General features: G+C 40.0%; 1 protein-coding gene across 1 annotated transcript in view; it reads right to left on the bottom strand.

The window, feature by feature from the left end:
* Positions 1-1,016: 1,016 nt before the first annotated feature.
* Positions 1,017-18,627, bottom strand: part of si:dkeyp-75b4.8 (lipopolysaccharide-induced tumor necrosis factor-alpha factor homolog) — a 28,844-nt gene continuing 11,233 nt past the window's right edge. The window contains exons 3-5 of the mRNA XM_053476692.1: positions 2,331-2,426; positions 1,428-1,602; positions 1,017-1,149 (exon numbers count right to left, since the gene is read on the bottom strand). Coding sequence (XP_053332667.1) covers positions 1,044-1,149; positions 1,428-1,602; positions 2,331-2,426 — 377 coding nt within the window. The 3' untranslated portion in view covers positions 1,017-1,043. The remainder of the gene's footprint in view (positions 1,150-1,427; positions 1,603-2,330; positions 2,427-18,627) is intronic.

The raw sequence follows: 18,627 nt of genomic DNA, 5'->3' as shown, positions 1-18,627 counted from the left end.
TATGTTTTACACTGTTTAAAAACAAAACACATTCATATGTTTCATATACAAATACAACATTACTGCAGTAGCACAATGAACACATACAGGAAGTGACATCTACAGATAAAAATGTGCAGGTTGGAGTAAAGTGTATAAACTTCACACGGAGCTCATACTGTACATTTTACTCCAACCTGCACATTTCAACTGCACATTACCTGTACAGGTGTTACAATGCATGGCATGAAAATATATCAAAATATGTAAATAATAAGTTTATCATCAGTCCATCACTCCGTCAATACCAAAATCCAACAGAACAACTGAGGCTCATTATTTTTCATGTACATTTATAATAATTCATGTTTTAGGTGTTAATTGTTTATGTAACTCACAATAAGTTGTTTATAGGTGATTTGTTTTTAAGTTACTGAGGATTTTGATTAAACCCACAGTGAGCACTGAAACAGACTTTTAGAAGAACTAAATAATAAAAAAAACTAAAAAATAATAACTATAATTATGATAATCATGAGATGTGATTTCCTGAAAGTAAAGACATTAAAATATACACTGTGTCGTGTTGCTCAAGGGAAATGGAAGCAATCTGTAATTTACACATTTTATATCTTCCTCGTTACACTGGGGTTTTGATCAAGTCTTTTAGTTTGGATAATTTATTGTTACAGATGGTTCCATGAATTCATGAAGGATTTGAGTAATAACGCTATTGTTTGAAGTCACGTGGCAGGCTGCGTTCACACCAGACACGACTGATTGGTACTGTACCCCCTCCCCTAGGGTGTAGGTCAGAGGATGAGATCAGTGCATTCTACACACACTGAGACTTCGAGGAGGACAGACATCATGATGACATCGTGTCCTAAACAGCGGTCCACTTTCATGTTCAGGTTCAGCTGGATACAGAGTGTTCCCGTTACACGTGGGTCCTCCGGTCCTGGCCTGAAACTGAAGCCTGAGACAGCGATGGCAGTACCGTGTGTGTGTGTGTGTGTGTGTGTGTGTGTGTGTGTGTGTGTGTGTGTGTGTGTGTGTGTGTGTTAGTGAGGATGTTTCCCCAGGTATCCTTTACAGGCAGGACATGAATGATGAACATCCTGGAACTCTGTCATGCAGCAGGGGATTAAACAACATCCACAGAAGAGTCTGAAACAAACAGTAGACACCCGTCAGTGTTTCTCTCATTAAATCATCACAGCAGTGACAATCATTCATATCGAAACCGTATGACTAATGTCTGCAGGAAATGTTGCTGGATTTGTTGTTTTTATAAACAATTAAAGTCAGTACACAGGCACTAAGTCTAACAACAGCATGTCTAATCCCACAGATCTGCCCTGTCTCATCTCCACTCTCACTGCTCAGTGCTGTCTGGACCTGATCATGTGACCTGTTTCAGCACTTACTCTGATGTTGTGTCTTACCCCAAAAATGCGAGCAGACAGCACATGGCCCAGGCTGCACTTCCAGGCTTATTATGCACCCTGGTGATAATGAGACAATGGCAGTGAGGGCAGATAATGGCAGTGGGGGCGTCTCCCAGTGCTCCAACCACCTGCTGCTGTGGAGTCACATGATGGGGTGAAGGCTGGGCGGTCACTGAGGGACAAAATAACAGACATTATGAAAAAAAAAAAAACTCTTTTTGTATCATCAGGGTTGCCATGGTTACACCTTTTATGCCACATTAGGCCAGATTTAGAACAAGGGTTCAGATGGAGGTGCGAGTGTTTGTGTATAATTAAAAAATAACCAGCAGCTGCTAAGATCCACTTTTGTTATGATTCTGAGATTCTGGGTGTACCTGTTTGATCTCTCTGCTCCTGTGTGTCGGACTCGTCTGTTCTAGGTGGGTGTGGCCTGTTAATCAGCTGGAGCTGGTGATTGGTTCTACTCTGAATCCTATCCTGATATAAGGACCGTCCCAAACACTCAGCTTCCCCCCTTTTGAGTCTCATTAAATCCGATCTGTCGTGTTCTAGTATTTTTGAGATTCTGATTGACTGTTATATGTTATGTCATAGAGAGAAAGAGAGTGTGTGTGTTATAGTCTTTGTTGTCTTTGTAAAACCCTTTACAGACCGACTCTCCTGTTTATCTGAAACATTGCTTGTTTGACTATGATGTGGATTCCGATTCAGCTGTATGACAAAATAAATCAGGAACCGACTCAAAACATGGAAATGTCTGGGCTAAGTGTTCCACCGTACAGTATTTGGGTATCTAATAGTATTATTGTGAATTATAGTTATATTAAATGAAATAATATTGTTTTATAATTAGCAATATCAGTAACCTACAGCAGGGGGAAAAACAGGGTCACTTACCTTGCTGTGTGAGCTGTACGGGCGTGACCGCTGGGGGAATGTAGAGGATGGGATAAGGAGATGCAGCATTGTCCAACTGCAGTGGCGGGACACCCACTACAAATTAAAATATAAATGGAATATTAAGATTTATACCACAATGTTGTTCTGGACTGTGATTGGCCAGGAGGAGTTGATTAATTGTCAGCCTTGACAGCGCTCGCTCTGATACGGTATAGTTTCTATAGTAACAGGTCAGTCACATGTACAGATATGAATAAAGTGAGCATGATATGAGACATTTATGTAACATTAGTGGAAGGAGTCTCCAGTGTGAGTGGCGTGTAAGAGGTAAACCTGGAATTGTAGGTTTTCTCTCATCTTCAGGAGAGAGAAAATTATACTTCTTTACAGTCACATGACCAGCTGAGATTTTGTCATAAACTTAAACAGAGAATAAGAAGAGAGGCTGCAATCACATATGTGATGATAAAATCTAATTTAACTGACATTTCAGAACATTAAAGGGCAATAAAACTCCTGAAACTTAAAGTCATGTGGGTACCCCGAGCAAGATGGCGGCTTGCTAGATTGGCTCCTGCCCACTTGTTAATAATTATATAATTAATGAGGCCTAATAGTTGACATTCCACTTAAAAAAATGTTTGAAAAATGTCCATTTAGATGGATATTAGAGACCTAGCCACATTTTTCACGGCATTATAATGGCAACAACATCTCGTGGAAGTGAATGGGAGGATGCGAAATTATCCGTGTTTCCCGATATGACGCAGGAGCTGGCTGAAAAGCAAAAGATGTTTCTGCCTGCCAAGAAATCGCTCCAATAGCTAAATGTGAGCTACATGTCTGCTTTCCCTGCTACCCTGAGATTTACGTGGAAAGGTAATACCCATAATGTTACCAGCACTGAGGAGGCGGAGCCATTTATTAGCACATTGTGCAATGATAAGACATAAACAGGCATGCCCTTAAAGACAGTAGTGCTTATGGACGGTGAAGAATATATATGTATGGGTTTTAGGCTTTGGATGGTGGATTGCCTGAGCGGTTCACCAAGGACCAATAGGAGTTATTTTTTTGTTGTTGCGTGTTCAGTTTGCAACTTTTTCTTTCTTTCTTGTTTTCATGCTATGGCTTTAAGACAGAGATTGGTCTAAGCTCCCAGCGGGTGTTTTGATGGAGCATTTTATGTTACTTTATTGTGTTTGTTTTGTTGGCTTTCATATTCCCTAATTTTTCTTTCTTGGTATCACATAATTCACAATAACATGCATGTCCTGGAGAATAAAAGGCTGTGGGAATGTTAAAAAGAGGCAAATTTATGATGTACTTAAAACATCATAAAGTAGATATTGCATTTATCCAGAAAACAAACTTCAAAGGGGAAGAGGCGCTAAAACTAAAGTATGGGTGGGTTGGACACGTATTCCACAGCTCCTTTCTCAGAAAGCGGAATGTTGTCGCTATATTAGTTAACAAGAACCTAAACTTTGTGTTGACTGGAGAGATTAAAGACAAGGAAGGAAGAATGGTGTGCCTACAGACCATGATAAATGGCACCATAAACAGATCGCCAAATAATATTAGCTGTAGATTTTAACCAAGTGTGGGATGCTTTTATAAATAAAAGTTAATTTAGTGGCCAAACATATCCCAAAGACAGAGCAGCAATTCATATGATGAGTGTAGATAATGGGTTAACGGATAGTTGGCGTTTGAAGAATCCATGTAAGAGGGAATACACCTTACACTCACATTGTCATAAATCCACTCTGGAATTGATATGTTTCTGATCTCCAACACCTTGGCAAAACAAGTTACCCACTGCAAAATAAACACTATCGCTTTGTCAGACCTCGCAGCCGTGTTGTTAGGTATCCCTCCTCTTTTAATAACACTCTGATATCGATGGTCCCTAAGACAGATGGAGATCCCACTGAACCCTCAAATGATTCATTCAAGATTCAAGATTTAAATAACTTTATTGATCCCAGAGGGAAATTGCTTATGCTCGGTTACAGGAGCTCACAGTTGTTAACTAAGAAAAGGTAATAAAGGTAATAAATAAAAATAATAATAATTATTATTATTATAATAATAATAATAATTATAATAAAAATAATAATAATAATAATAATTATAATTATAATAAAAATAATAATAATAATAATAATAATAATAATTTAAAAAAAAACAGTAAGTATCATCAGAATATGACTCAAGGCCACTTGTAAGTATTACACAGTAATCTAGTATTGTTTATGTAATATTGTATTACATATTTTATTGGGAAGTAGTATTGCAGTAATCATATTATTAATATGGGAAGTGATAATGTCCTGTTGTGTAACAGTTAGTGAAAAATCCACATACATGTGTGTATGAGTTACAGAGAAGAGTTGTAAATCTCTCCTGTGGCGCTCTGTGGAACACTTGATAGTAATCAGTCTCCGGCTGAAACTGCTCCTCTGTTCAGTGAAGACACTGTATAGCGGGTGAGAAGGATTGTTCAAAATGGATTGTACTTGGGACAGAATCCTCTTCTTCGCTACTACATCCACAGAGTCAAGCTCCATGGCTAGCACCGATCCGGCCTTTTTAATTGACTTGTTCAGTTTGTTCCTATCAGACACCTTAATGTTACCACCCCAACAGACCACAGCGTAAAAAATGACACTCGCCACAACGGTTTCATAGAACATCCGCAGAATGGTGTTACAGACGTTAAAAGACCTGAGCCTTCGAAGAAAGTACAACCGACTCTGTCCTTTCTTGTAGAGTGCCGTTGTGTTGAGTGACCAGTCAAGTTTGTTGTCCAGATGGACTCCGAGATATTTGTATTCAGAGACCATGTCCACTATCTCTCCCTTTTACAGATATAGGAGTCACAGGGGTTTTGCTTCTCCTAAAGTCTACAACCATCTCCTTTGTTTTCCTGATGTTCAGTTGTAGGTGATTACGCTCACACCAGGAAACGAAGTCATCCACCACAGACTGGTACTCCGAGGTGTCACCCTCCTTTATCCACCCAACAACCACAGAGTCGTCAGAGAACTTCTGCAGGTGGCATGACTCTGAGTTATATCTAAAGTCAGATGTATAGAGGGTGAAAAGAAACAGAGACAGTACCGTCCCCTGGGGAGCTCCAGTGCTGCAGATCTCGGACACACAGTTTCGGACACACAGTTCTGTAGTCGGACATACTGGGGACGGCAGGTCAGATAGTCCATGATCCACGAAACCAAGCGGGTGTCAATGTTTATGTTCATTAGTTTCTCCCCCAGTACTGCCGGTTGGATGGTGTTGAAGGCACTGGAGAAGTCAAAGAACATCATCCTTACGGTGGTCCTAGGCTTGTCAAGGTGAGAGTAGGTACGATGTAGCAGGTGTAATATGGCGTCATCGACTCCCATGAACGGCTAATAGGCAAACTGAAGAGGGTCCAGAGTGGACTTCACCAGGGGACGTAGTGTATCCAGGATCAGTCTCTCAAACACCTTCATAATGTGCGATGTCAAAGCAACAGGCCTGAAGTCGTTCTGGGCACAAGGACGTGGTGTTTTGGGTACGGGCACAATGCATGATGTTTTCCACAGTGCCGGGACTTTTTGCAGAGACAAGCTCAGGCTAAAGAGGTACTGGAGGACACCACATAGTTGGGGAGCACAAGATTTCAGGACTCTCGGATTGATCTTATCCGGACCTACAGCTTTTGTAGGGCTGATTTTTCTGAGGCCATGTTTCACCTGATCCACTGAGATATTGATTGCTGGGAGTGCAGGAGTAGTGACTGAGACTGATCTCTGTGTAGGGGAGGTCATAGGAGCAGGAGAGTGTGGATTGGGGCTGAAGCCGGGAGAAGCGTGAGACATAGGGACATCAAATCTACACTGTAAAAAAGCCAACTTATGAAAAGTTATCTAAATAAAGTTTAAAAAGTAAACTGAACTAAGATATTTTATTTTAAAATGTTCAGAAATAATACTTAGTTTATTCAACAAATATGTTGCTTCAATGTTAAAAACTGTATAATACTAAAACTGTTTTGTTGAACTTAAATGTAAATTTTAGTTTTGCGTTAAAACGTGCGTTTCTTGTTGGCGCGTGCGCATATGGAGCGCATGGTAATTTGAAACTTCAACTGCCGGGGTTACTGAAAGGGCAGCATCACGCCAACAATTCAAAGCAGTCCAGCATTTCTGCCAAATCATAGGTAAGTTATGTATTAATCTTTTTTTTTTTATTATCATCTAACTTAAAGTTATATTATTTGACGTGTAAGTTTGGATGTTGGTGTCCCAAAATAGCTATCTTTTCAAATTTAGCTGCTTGTTAACGATTTCGCGGGGTTATGTTAGCTGTTTAACTAATTTGGAGTTTTGAGTGCTTGTGTGAGTTTGAATAGCGAATTCAAACGAGTCATGAAAAAAAAAAAAATTCACGAGTATTGCAATAAGTTCAACGTGACGTTAGTTAGTCATATGCATTTGCAAAACAAGGAATATAACTTTAACTTTAAGTCCTGTCTATCCTGTCGGCACTGTTTAAACGTTGCGTTGCAGACAGTGAGAACTAAGTATATCAAGAACGTCGTGTGACATTCAGGCAATGTATATCACATTTGTTAATCGGTTACCTCGACTAAAGGGCCAATAAATTGTATTGTGGCACTGGCTATCAAGGCCAACTTAACCTGCCTTAAGACAGTTCACTAGCTGGAAATTACACTTTAAATATGTGAAATGGCTGGAAAAAAAAGGTTTTTGCAAGTTTGTAGTGCAGAAATAAAATGCAAATTTTGTAAATTTTCAAATCCTGGCACAGAGAAAATGTTAAACTACATTTAAAGTTGTGTGAAATGGCTGTATATTATTATTATTATTATTATTATTATTATTATTATTTTGCAAATTAGTTGTCCACTAATAAAACAAAAGTAATGCAATGCAAATATTGTAAATTTTCAAATCCTGATACAGAGGTCTTGGTAAAGCATTACAGGCTTCATCATGGACGAGGTCACAAAGGGGCAAACTGGTCCTGCCTATAATTAGACTGTGTCTGCTCATTTAGGACACAAGGCGCTTTAAAATCACATTTATCACGGAGCCACACCACCAGAACCATTACAAATGTAAAATTTGTCAATGTAAAATTCAAATGTGAGCTGTGTGAGTTTGAAACTTTTTGCAGTGAAAGTGAGTTTTTTTTTAGACATCTTGGAGGACATCTAAGGACTCATGAAACTGTACAGTGTCCCTTTTCTGGCTGTGAGTATAAAACCAACAAGCTCACAAATTTTACCTCTCACAAGAGTCGGAAACACAAAACTAATACAACAAAAGATATAAAAAATTCAGTCAGGACTGTAACCGAGAACCTTTACAATGATACAGACATGATGACAGTGGGGATGATGTTGAGCAGCCCTCCCAATCTGTTCAGGAGGCAACTGAATTTGGTTGTGAGAGTGTTGATATTGAAACTCTACAGCACAAACTGGCCTCTCTGTTTTTGAAAATGCAAACCGTCTTGCATGGATCCAAGAGTGCCATTGATAGTATTATTGAGGAAATTCATGACATATTGCACTTTTCCAGGTCTCTTGCTGTTGAAAGCATCAAAAATATTTTTGTTAAACGCAAAATTGATGTAGATGCTTGTATCATCCAGGAAATTAGCAGTGCTATTTTTGAGGCCAATCCTCTTCTCCTGACAACAACAGAAAAAGGTAGTTTATCTATAGATCACAGAAGAAACACAAAAAAAATCACTTTGTTTATGTGTCTTTATATCATGTCTTGGAACGCCTACTTGATCATAAAGATATTTTGGAAAAGATTGTGTTCAGTGGAGAGTCTACTCCTGGACATTTTGAGTCTTTCCAAGATGGTTCTTACTTCAAACAGAACAGACTTCTACATGACCAAGACCTTGCATTATCTCTGGGACTGTATGTGGATGAATTTGAAGTTTGCAATCCCTTAGGAACTTCAAGAAAAATTCACAAGATGGTTGCCGTTTATTGGGTCATTCTAAACTTGCCTCCCAAATTTCGTACTAGTCTTCATTCCATTTAGCTTGCTGTTCTTGGTAAAAGTGATGATGTGTGACAGTTTGGATATGATAAGTTTTTTAATCCGTTGCTGAAAGATGTAAAGTGTTTAGAGCAAACAGGTGTTTTTGTCTCTGCTCTGAGTCGGTACATAAATGGTACAATCTTTTGCATATGTGCTGATAATTTAGGCGCACATAGCTTGGCAGGCTTTCAAGAAAGCTTTAATTCAGAAAATTTTTGTAGATTTTGTTTGATCAGAAAACATGAAGTCAAGTCTGAACAGACTGAGATAAGTGACTTCAAGTTAAGGACTGTAGAGGAACATGATTTTCTTCTCTTACATGCAGACAGATGTAAGTGTCCAATATGTAAGGGGTGTGAAAGGGGAATGTGCACTAAGCAAGCACTTGTCTTTTTTCCATCCTGTCACAGGTTTCCCACCTGATGCGTTACATGATTTGTTGGAAGGTGTTGTACCCATTGAGTTGTCTTTGTGCCTGAAAGATTTAATTTTAAAGGAAAACATTTCATTTGATGAGCTCAATAACCACATTAGCTCATTCCCGTACAAAGATTCAGACAGGGTTAACAAGCCAAAGGTATTAACTAAGTCATGTTTCTCCAAGGGTACTGTAGGTGGAAATGCACATGAAAACTGGACACTTTTACGTATGCTACCTCTAATAATTGGCCACAAAATCCCTGAAAATGAACCAACTTGGGAGATTCTAATGGACCTGAAGGTTATAACCGAGATGGTTCTATCTTCAAAGCTTTCAGATGAGTCTCTGTGCTACCTAGAGAGCAAATTAATAGATCACCAAAACTTACTTACTGAAACCTTTCCAAACTTTTCTTTATGTCCAAAACATCATTTCATTAACCATTATCCACATTTGATTCGTTGTTTTGGATCATTGGTGTCATTATGGACAATGCGCTTTGAGGCGAAGCACAGTTACTTTAAAAAAGTAGTCCATGACACTCAAAACTTCAAGAATGTTTTACTGACACTTTCCACAAAGCATCAACAAATGATGGCTTACTATATGGATGGTGAGGACCTTTTTAAACAAACAGTATATGTAGAGAAAGCAAAGGTTCTCACAGTTGCCTCTCTGGAGGAATCAATTAGGACCGTGATTGAGAGACAGTATCCAAACACAAGGGAAGTGTCTCTGTCCTCTGATATTCATTTGCATGGAGTTCGATATAGAGCTGGCATGATTATCTCTGCAGGACAATGTAGTGGTTTGCCAGAATTTTTCAAAATATTGAACTGTGTAGTGACCTCCAGAGATGCGTCATTCCTTTTGCTCAAAACTGTCAACCTGGTATCTTGAGCATTTCAGATCATTTGAGATAAAGGAAAGCAGTTTTAGTGATATTCATGTTCTTGATCCTGACATGCTGAATGACTTTCATCCTTTGACCGCATACAAAGTTGGTCTGAAAGTGCTTGTGACTCCAAAAGTGTTTTTAACTCATCAGGGCTCGATAACCGTGAACAATTTCATCTGTATTCTTGGTCGGATATGTTACTGTTCTCAATATATTATCTTTTCTAGGGTGCATCCACAGATTTTATGATATGTATTCTTATGCATTAATGATGATTTCTTTTTTTATTCTAGTTTGTTTGTTCTGAAGAGCTTGTTGTTGCGGGTTCACATTTTCCCTACCAACATCAGGAGGGTTGAGCTTCCTCAGAGGCCTCAGTCAGTGGACCAATTGAAGTCTGTCCTTATTCAGACATTACAAATAAAAAATGAAAATTTCTCACTACAGTTTGAAGACCCAGACTTTAACAATAAACCTTGTAACTGGAATAATATCATAGAGCTACCAGCAGAGAAGGCAACCTTAAGGCTTCTGTGGGAAGAGGTATCACCTCCACGTCACTCTGAAGATTCTCATTCAGTGTCTTCTCTTGATACAGCAAGCATGTCAAGCTCTCAAAGTAGTGATCAAAGCCCTGAATCGCCTGTGCTAAGAAACCTAAGAAGTGCTGAACAGTGGCCATCCACTTTTAACATACCTACTTTTTCTCTCGATGTTGAACTCAGGCTGTGTAAAGCCAATGAGGTTTACCAGAAACAAAGAAGCCACTAAATGTCCCAAGAGATATGAAGTCTCAGATTCAGGACAAAATTGCACAGGCCATTTTGGAAATCAAAGCCTACCCTGATGCCTATGAGATCCAGTCGGTTGCGTCTGCTCTAGTACAGAAACACCCTTGCCTTACAGAACCTGGCAAACGCACAGGTTGGGATGGATGGGTGATGAGTATAAAGTTTAGGCTTGGTATTTATCGGGCCAAACTAAGAGAAGCTGGTTGTTCTGAAGTAAGTGTTAACCGTAAAAGAAAATCATGTGAGGGTATGACAGAACGGGCCTACATGAGAAAACCTAAAAAAGCAGAGATAAATTTTTTGCCTAACCACTCTGAAGGCCAGACAGAAGATTCACTTGAAGAGAAAAGACTTGCTATGATTGATGAAATGAAGAAAAGAAACCCGGACTTAACACTCATTCACCGACAGATGCAAGAAACCTTTTCTCTTCACCTCAAAGAAGTTGTTGAGGTTCAGCCACTAGTAGAAGAAATTACAGAGAGATGGCCTGGACTTTTTGTAAAAGACGAAGTAAGTAACTGAATGACAACTGTTTTCTGGTTATCATTAGTAATGAGTGATGATAACAAAAATTGCCTTCTTGGTTGTTGATATTTTGTAATTATTTCTGGAAATTCGTAATTTTATATTGGACAATGTTCTGATTATTTATACTGTTTTGTTGTTTTTAAAAACTGTAGATCTGCATGGAGTTCTTCTGGATCTGTAACAAAGATCTCCTGAAAATGTTCAGCGAATCACTTGATAAATATACAGCTCCTCTCCTGAAACTGTACAGAAAAAAAAGTGATGCATTGGGTCCAGAAATGAAGACACTTTTGGACAAGCTGGATGAGCAGGTATACTTTAAGATTCTTTAATATACAATACACATTTAAAATACTGAAGTACCTTCCTGAATAGGGTAATTAAAGCAAGTTTGCATATCTTTCGTGTGTTGTTTGGGAATCCAACTGAATTAGTAAATTTTAGAAATAATTGTATATAATCATTTTAAACTATATTATTGTTCCTCACTGTGAAAGCATTGTGCAATTAATCACAAATAATCCTTTTTAACTCTCAATTTGAGATCCATTTAATTCACAAGACTTATAAGGTGGTAAAGCATCTGCACCCTTTGTAAACTTTCTTTTTTTTTTTTTTTCAGGCCAGTGATATTGTCACTCACCGAAAAAGAGCAGCTCTTGAGGGACTGTCACTCGTTCTGCGTGAAAATTCGGCTTTCTTGCTCAAGATGTGTCTGGTAAGTTGCTCTTTTCATACCTTTTTTGTAATTTGTTGACATGTTTAGTATTACATTTGTTCATTTTGTTTGCACATTACGGCGACTTCACTGACTTGGAGGAGTACACGTCATCAGTGACCAGCTACATCAACAAGTGCACCGATGACGTCACTGTCTCCAAGAGCATCATCTCACGACCCAACCAGAAACCGTGGATTACTGCGGAAGTGCGTGCACTTCTGAGGACCAGAGACTCTGCCTTCAAAGCGGGACACAAGGTGGCCCTCAGAACAGCAAGGGCCAAACTTTCTCGGGCCATCAGAGAGGCAAAGCGCGCACACGCCCAGAAAATCCACAATCACTTCAGGGACAGCGGTGACACACGGCGCATGTGGCAGGGCTTACAAGCCATCACAAACTACAGGGCGACATCACCTGCCTGTGACAGTGACGGCTCCCTCCCAGATGCGCTGAACAACTTTTATGCTCGGTTTGACAGGCAGAACAACGTAGCGGCGAGGAAGACCACCCCTCCTCCGAACGACCAGGTGCTGTGTCTCACTACAGCTGAGGTGAGGAAAACTCTACGCAGAGTCAACCCACGTAAAGCTGCTGGACCAGACAACATCCCAGGCAGAGTGCTCAGAGAATGTGCTGAACAGCTGGCAGATGTTCTCACCGACATCTTTAACATCTCTCTGAGCAGCGCCGTCGTTCCCACGTGCTTCAAGGCCACCACCATCGTCCCCGTGCCCAAGAAGTCTACTGTGTCCTGTCTCAATGACTACCGTCCCGTTGCACTCACACCCACCATCATGAAGTGCTTCGAGCGGCTCGTCATGAGACACATGAAGACCCTGCTGCCCTCCTCACTGGACCCACTGCAATTTGCGTACCGTCCTAACCGCTCAACGGACGACGCCATCTCCACTACACTCCATCTTGCCCTCACACACCTTGACAAGAAGGACACATATGTTCGAATGCTGTACATAGATTTCAGCTCAGCATTCAACACTATCATCCCCCAACAACTAATTGGGAAGCTGAACCTGTTGGGCCTGAACACCTCCCTCTGCAACTGGATCCTGGACTTTCTGACCGGTAGGCCTCAGTCAGTACGGATCGGGAACTGCACCTCCAGCACCACCACACTGAGCGCTGGGGCCCCACAAGGCTGTGTGCTCAGTCCCCTGCTGTTCACACTGCTGACTCACGACTGTGTAGCAACACACAGTTCGAACCACATCATTAAGTTCGCTGATGACACGACCGTGGTGGGTCTCATTAGCAAGAACGACGAGTCAGCGTACAGAGAGGAAGTGCAGAGGCTAACAGACTGGTGTAAAGACAACAACCTGTCTCAATGTTGACAAGACAAAGGAGATGGTTGTTGACTTTAGGAGGACACGAGGCGACCATTCTCCGCTGAGCATCAACGGCTCCTCTGTGGGAATCGTCGAAAGCACCAAATTCCTGGGTGTCCACCTAGAGAAGGACCTCAGCTGGTCCCTCAACACCAGCTCCCTACAGAAGAAAGCCCAACAGCGTCTCTTCTTTCTGAGAAGACTGAGGAAGGCCCAGCTTCCACCACCGATCCTGACCACCTTCTATAGAGGAACTATCGAGAGCATCCTGAGCGGCTGCATCACTGTCTGGTTTGGGAATTGTGCCATATCGGATCGCAAAACCCTACAACGGATAGTGAGGACAGCGGAGAAGATCATCGGGGCCTCTCTCCCCTCTATTGAAGACATCTACACCACACGCTGCATCCGCAAAGCCACCAGCATTGTGGCTGATCGGACACACCCCTCTCACACACACTTTACACTCCTGCCATCTGGAAAAAGGTACCGAAGCATTCGGGCACACACATCCAGACTGTGCAACAGCTTTTTTCCACAAGCCATCCGTCTCCTCAACAAAAAGGGACTGGACTGATAAACACAAACACACTCACACACACACAAACACAAACATTATCACACAGCTTAACTCAACTACCTCAAAATATTGAGACTGGACTGACTAATCAACACAAGTGCAGACACACTGACCTACACCACCAAATTATCGTACACACCAACCTGTAAATGCTTCACTGTTTTTAACAATCTTTTTGCACAATGATCATTACTGGACTACATTTTTGCACTAATTCCTCAAATCTTGCTGCTGTTTTAAGGAATGTTTGTTTACCCACTACCTCAACACCATATTTTATGTTCTGTTATGTCGTGGTTGCGCACTGTCACTTTGTTGTTGCTCTTGTTTGCACATTTGCACGTGCACTTTATGTTGTCTGTAAAAATGTTACTTAGCTAGTTAGTTTTTGTTAATTTATGTTGTAATTTATGTTAGATCTCTCTGTCCTGTCTCTGCTAGCCAGTTAACTAGGCCTCTTGGTTAGCTAGTTTAGTGTCTCTGTTAATTTATGTTGTAAGTTTATGTTGCATGTAGCACCTTGGTCCTGGAGGAACGTTGTTTCGTTTCACTGTGTACTAACTGTATATGGTTGTAATGACAATAAAGCCTACTTGAACTTGAACTTGAACTTGATTATAAAAATAATAATTAAAGCTGCAAGCACCACCATTGCTCAAGCCCTAATAGCAATAAGTAATTACGTTTACATGTCAATTAATGTCCCCTCCTATCATTTAATCTCCTAGGACGTTGACCCTGAAGACCACCAGAGGTGTAAAGATCGAAATCCTCACTGTGGTTGAAGATAATGTTGGCACCCCTGCTTCACTGGCCACTGTGATCAACCGTGTAATAATCCTGGAAGAGGCCATTGTTCTTCAGGATATTCCAGATCTGCCTGAAGCCTTTGCTTACTTGTTTGGTCTCTTGTATGCACTCAATATGGAATACCCAAAAGAACTGAAATATACTTTTGAAGTCATTCAGAAAATCTTTATGGATCTTGGTGATACCTGCTCTGCGAGAGTCCAGTCACTAAAATCAAAATTGTTGTAGTGGACCATTTTGCAGATGTTATTGAAGCCATGGCAAATGGGACAATGATTGTTGCAATGAAAATTTAGTAGTACATAGTGATTTATTACAATGTCTAATTCTGTTCAATCTTTGCAGCCTTAAAGAATACTGAATCTTTAAGTTTTGTTTTTTGTTTTTATCTGGCTGTAGCAGTACAAGCTAACCTTTTTTTTCTGATACACTGTTACATGCAGTAAAATAGTACTTTACTTACCTTTAAGGTTTACTCAGATGCTATGTTAATGTATTCTCAATATTGATCTGCTGAGATAATACAAAATTTTTGATGCAGTGTTTTTTAAAAGTATATTTTAACGTACTCAGTTGCTTTTTTCATGTTTGTTTTGGATTTTATGTATTTTGCTGTTCTGCCGAATAAGAATGCTTTACACACTGTAGTTCGAGGTTTTGCTCGGATGCTTTTACTTTTGTTTATTTTTTGGAGCTCATCTTTTAATTTATGTTGAAAAAAGTGGTAGGTTTTATAATTTACAAATTTTCCAATGATTAACATTTCTGTAATATTTTTCAAACATGCCTAATGCAGAAGACATGTATCGCATATGGTAGACACGCATATGTAATGTGTTTGGACTATTACTATTAATTTCTCTTCCTTTTTAACTATTAAAAAAAAGGAAGAGAAATTTGTAATTATGAAAATAATCATGAATACATAATAGATCAATCTGTCGTAATTGCCTAACAAAAATTAATTCTGTTATTTGTTAGGTAAACAAATATATTTATGTTGGGATAACTAAGGGTTTCAACAAAATACTTTGAGTTGCTTCGTTTTTAGACCCTGTTTGTTCAGTTACTGTAACTCATAAAAGTGCTTGTGATAGGTTGCCTTATTATTTTACGTTAACTCAACTTTTTTTTTTACAGTGTATTAAAGAAAGTGTTAAGGTCGTTTGCACGTTCCACATTTCCCTCAATAGTCTGGCCGCTTGTCTTATAGCCAGTGATGCTCCTCATGCCTCTCCACACCTCTCTCGTGTTGTTCTGTTTCAGCCTTTGTTCCAGTTTTCTCCTGTATGACTCTTTCCCCTCCTTGATTTTGCCAGTTAGCATTTTTTGAGCCTTCTTCACTGCTTCCTTATCACCAGACCTAAAAGCATTTTTTTTTGCATTTAAACACGCTTTAATGTCCTTGGTGACCCAGGGTTTGTTGTTGGGGAAACAGCGAATATCTCTCATCGGTACACATGTGTCAACACAGAAGTTAATGTACTCTGTGATGCAGTCCGTCATTCCATCAATGTCCTCGCCATATGATGCACTGAGAACCTCCCAGTCTGTAGCCTCGAAACAATCCTGTAATGTAGCCGTGGCTCCTTCTGACCACCTTCTTACACTCCTCACTATGGCAGGCTGTCTCTGAACAAAGGGGTTTGTATGTTGGCATGAGGTGGACCAGGTTGTGATCCGACCTCCCCGGGGGGGTGAGTGCTGCAGCACTGTAAGCACCTTTAACATTAGCATACAGCAGGTCTAGTGTCCTCTCCCCCCTAGAGTGGCAATCCACATACTGAGTGAAAGTGGGAATAGTCTTGGTCAGCGATGTGTGGTTGAAATCACCGGAGATCAGGAGAAAGGCATCAGGGTGTCGAGTCTGAAGTTTGGCAGTTACAGAATGAATGACGTCACAGGCGGCAGTGGCATTCGCGGATGGAGGAATGTACACAGCCGTTATTATCACATGGGAAAATTCTCTGGGTAAATAATATGGGCGAAGTCCGACAGTCAACAGTTCAATATCTGGACTACAAACGCGCTCCTTAACAGTCACATGACCGGGGTTACACCACATGTTGTTGATGTAAACAGCCAGCCCCCCTCCTTTTCTCTTACCGCTCTCTCTCCTCGTCCTGATGATCAACCAATATGTTTAATTAATGTGGACTGCAAGATCCTTAGTAAAATTCTAGGGTTGCGATTGAGAAAGGTTTTACCCAATACTATAAACCCTGATCAAGTTGGATTCATGATGAACAGTTCATCAATCCAAAAGACACTCTGGGAACAGCATTTATGTCCGTACTGGACTCGGTGGGAGTAAATCAGTGTGTAGTAGGACCCACTCATAAAGCAGGTCACACTTTAGATTTAAAAATATTATTCGGATTAAGCATAAGAAAGTATTCACAATACCACTATCTGAAGTTATATCAGATCACTGCCTTGTCTTAATTAAAGTGTGTTATACTGATAATGTACACACAGCGCCGCGCTACCGTATGAAACGTACATTCACATAAAATACCAAACAGAGTTTTATCAGTAATCTTCCAGAGTTACTGACTTTGATTAGTTTATCGTCTGACCCCACAGAACTCGATCAGGCGACTGAATATTTAGAGTCGACATTTCGCTATACCTTAGATAATGTAGCTCCAGGCAAAAGGAAAATAATTAGAGATAAGAAACTCGCTCCCTGGTATAACGACCACACACACACACACACACACACACACACACACACACACACTTTAAAACAGACCGCTCGGAAATTAGAACGTAATTGGCGTCAAAATAAATTGTTAGTATTTCAAATAGCATGGAAGGAGAGCATCCTGAACTATAGAAAAGCTCTTAGTGTGCTTCCTCTGGGCAACATAATTCATAAGCATGGTATTAGTTTCTATTGTTATGCTGATGACACATAATTATATGTCTCAGCAAAACCAGATGAGAAAAACTAGCTTACTAAAGTTGAGCAATGTGTGCAGGACATAGGAGACTCGATGTTAATTAACTATCTGCTTGAGAAAATGTGTCGGTATAGGATCTAATATACAGGTTGACGATTTTGAAGAGGAGATGAGTGAAATTAGTTCTCGTCCTTCAAGGGGAGTAAATATTCTGGGTTCTGATGTGATGTGATTAGTTTATCATCTGTATCACTTAAATTGTCTGGTTTTAAAGCCTGAATTTTTTGCCTAATATTTATGATTTTGTTATTGAAAAAGTTCATGAAGTCCTCACTACTGTATGTTGTTGTTGTGGAGATTTCTGCAGTGGTCTTGTTTTTAGTTAATTTAGCTACTGTATGGTATTAAATAAAAATCTAGGATTATCTTTGTTATTTTCTATAAAAGTGGAGAGATATGTTGATCTAGCAGCACTGAGAGCTCTTCTATAGTTCGGGATGCTCTCCTTCCATGCTATTTGGAAAACTAACAATTTAGTTTGACACACTTTGCATTCTAATTAGTTAGTCCTGCCAGTGATTCAGACGCCCTCTGCCCTGAGCTGTCTGACTCGTCCTGGTGTCCCTCTTCTGGTTGGAGATCTCGTCACATGGATGCCCCTTATGGTCTGCCTGGGATTCGTGTGGTGACTGGGGATGGTTCCACTTGACAGCCATGAAGACCGTCCTGTCCTTGGCTGATGCAGACAGCTGTTCTCTTAGGACTTGTGACTTCAGTTGCTCGATAGTTCAGGACTGAAGTTATACTGAACTTCCAGTCTCACACAGTATGAGTGCAGATCAATCCCTGCTATCTGTTATCACCCAGATGAGGATGGGTTCCCTGTTGAGTCTGGTTCCTCTCAAGGTTTCTTTGCTTGCCACTGTTCATCAGGAACAGTCTTATAATTTTGATTCATACACATTCACATTTCATACAAACTAAAATAATTCATTTGATTGTGTAAAGCTGCTTGCGACAATGTCAATTGTTAAAAGCGCTACACAAATAAAATTTAATTCAATTTAATTTAATAAAATATTTGGTTATCACGATAGGGAATTAGAAGAGACCTCTACTCTAAATTTAGGACCACTTTTACAAAACATAAGAAATAACTTGGAGAAATGGGGGAAAATTAAGATAACTTCATGGGGGAAGGTGAATATAATTA

This window comes from Clarias gariepinus, chromosome 18, assembly GCF_024256425.1.
Source record: "Clarias gariepinus isolate MV-2021 ecotype Netherlands chromosome 18, CGAR_prim_01v2, whole genome shotgun sequence".
NCBI classification, from domain to species: domain Eukaryota; kingdom Metazoa; phylum Chordata; class Actinopteri; order Siluriformes; family Clariidae; genus Clarias; species Clarias gariepinus.
The sequence above is the reverse complement of the archived record's forward strand: the minus strand, read 5'-3'. Positions and strand labels throughout refer to the sequence as shown.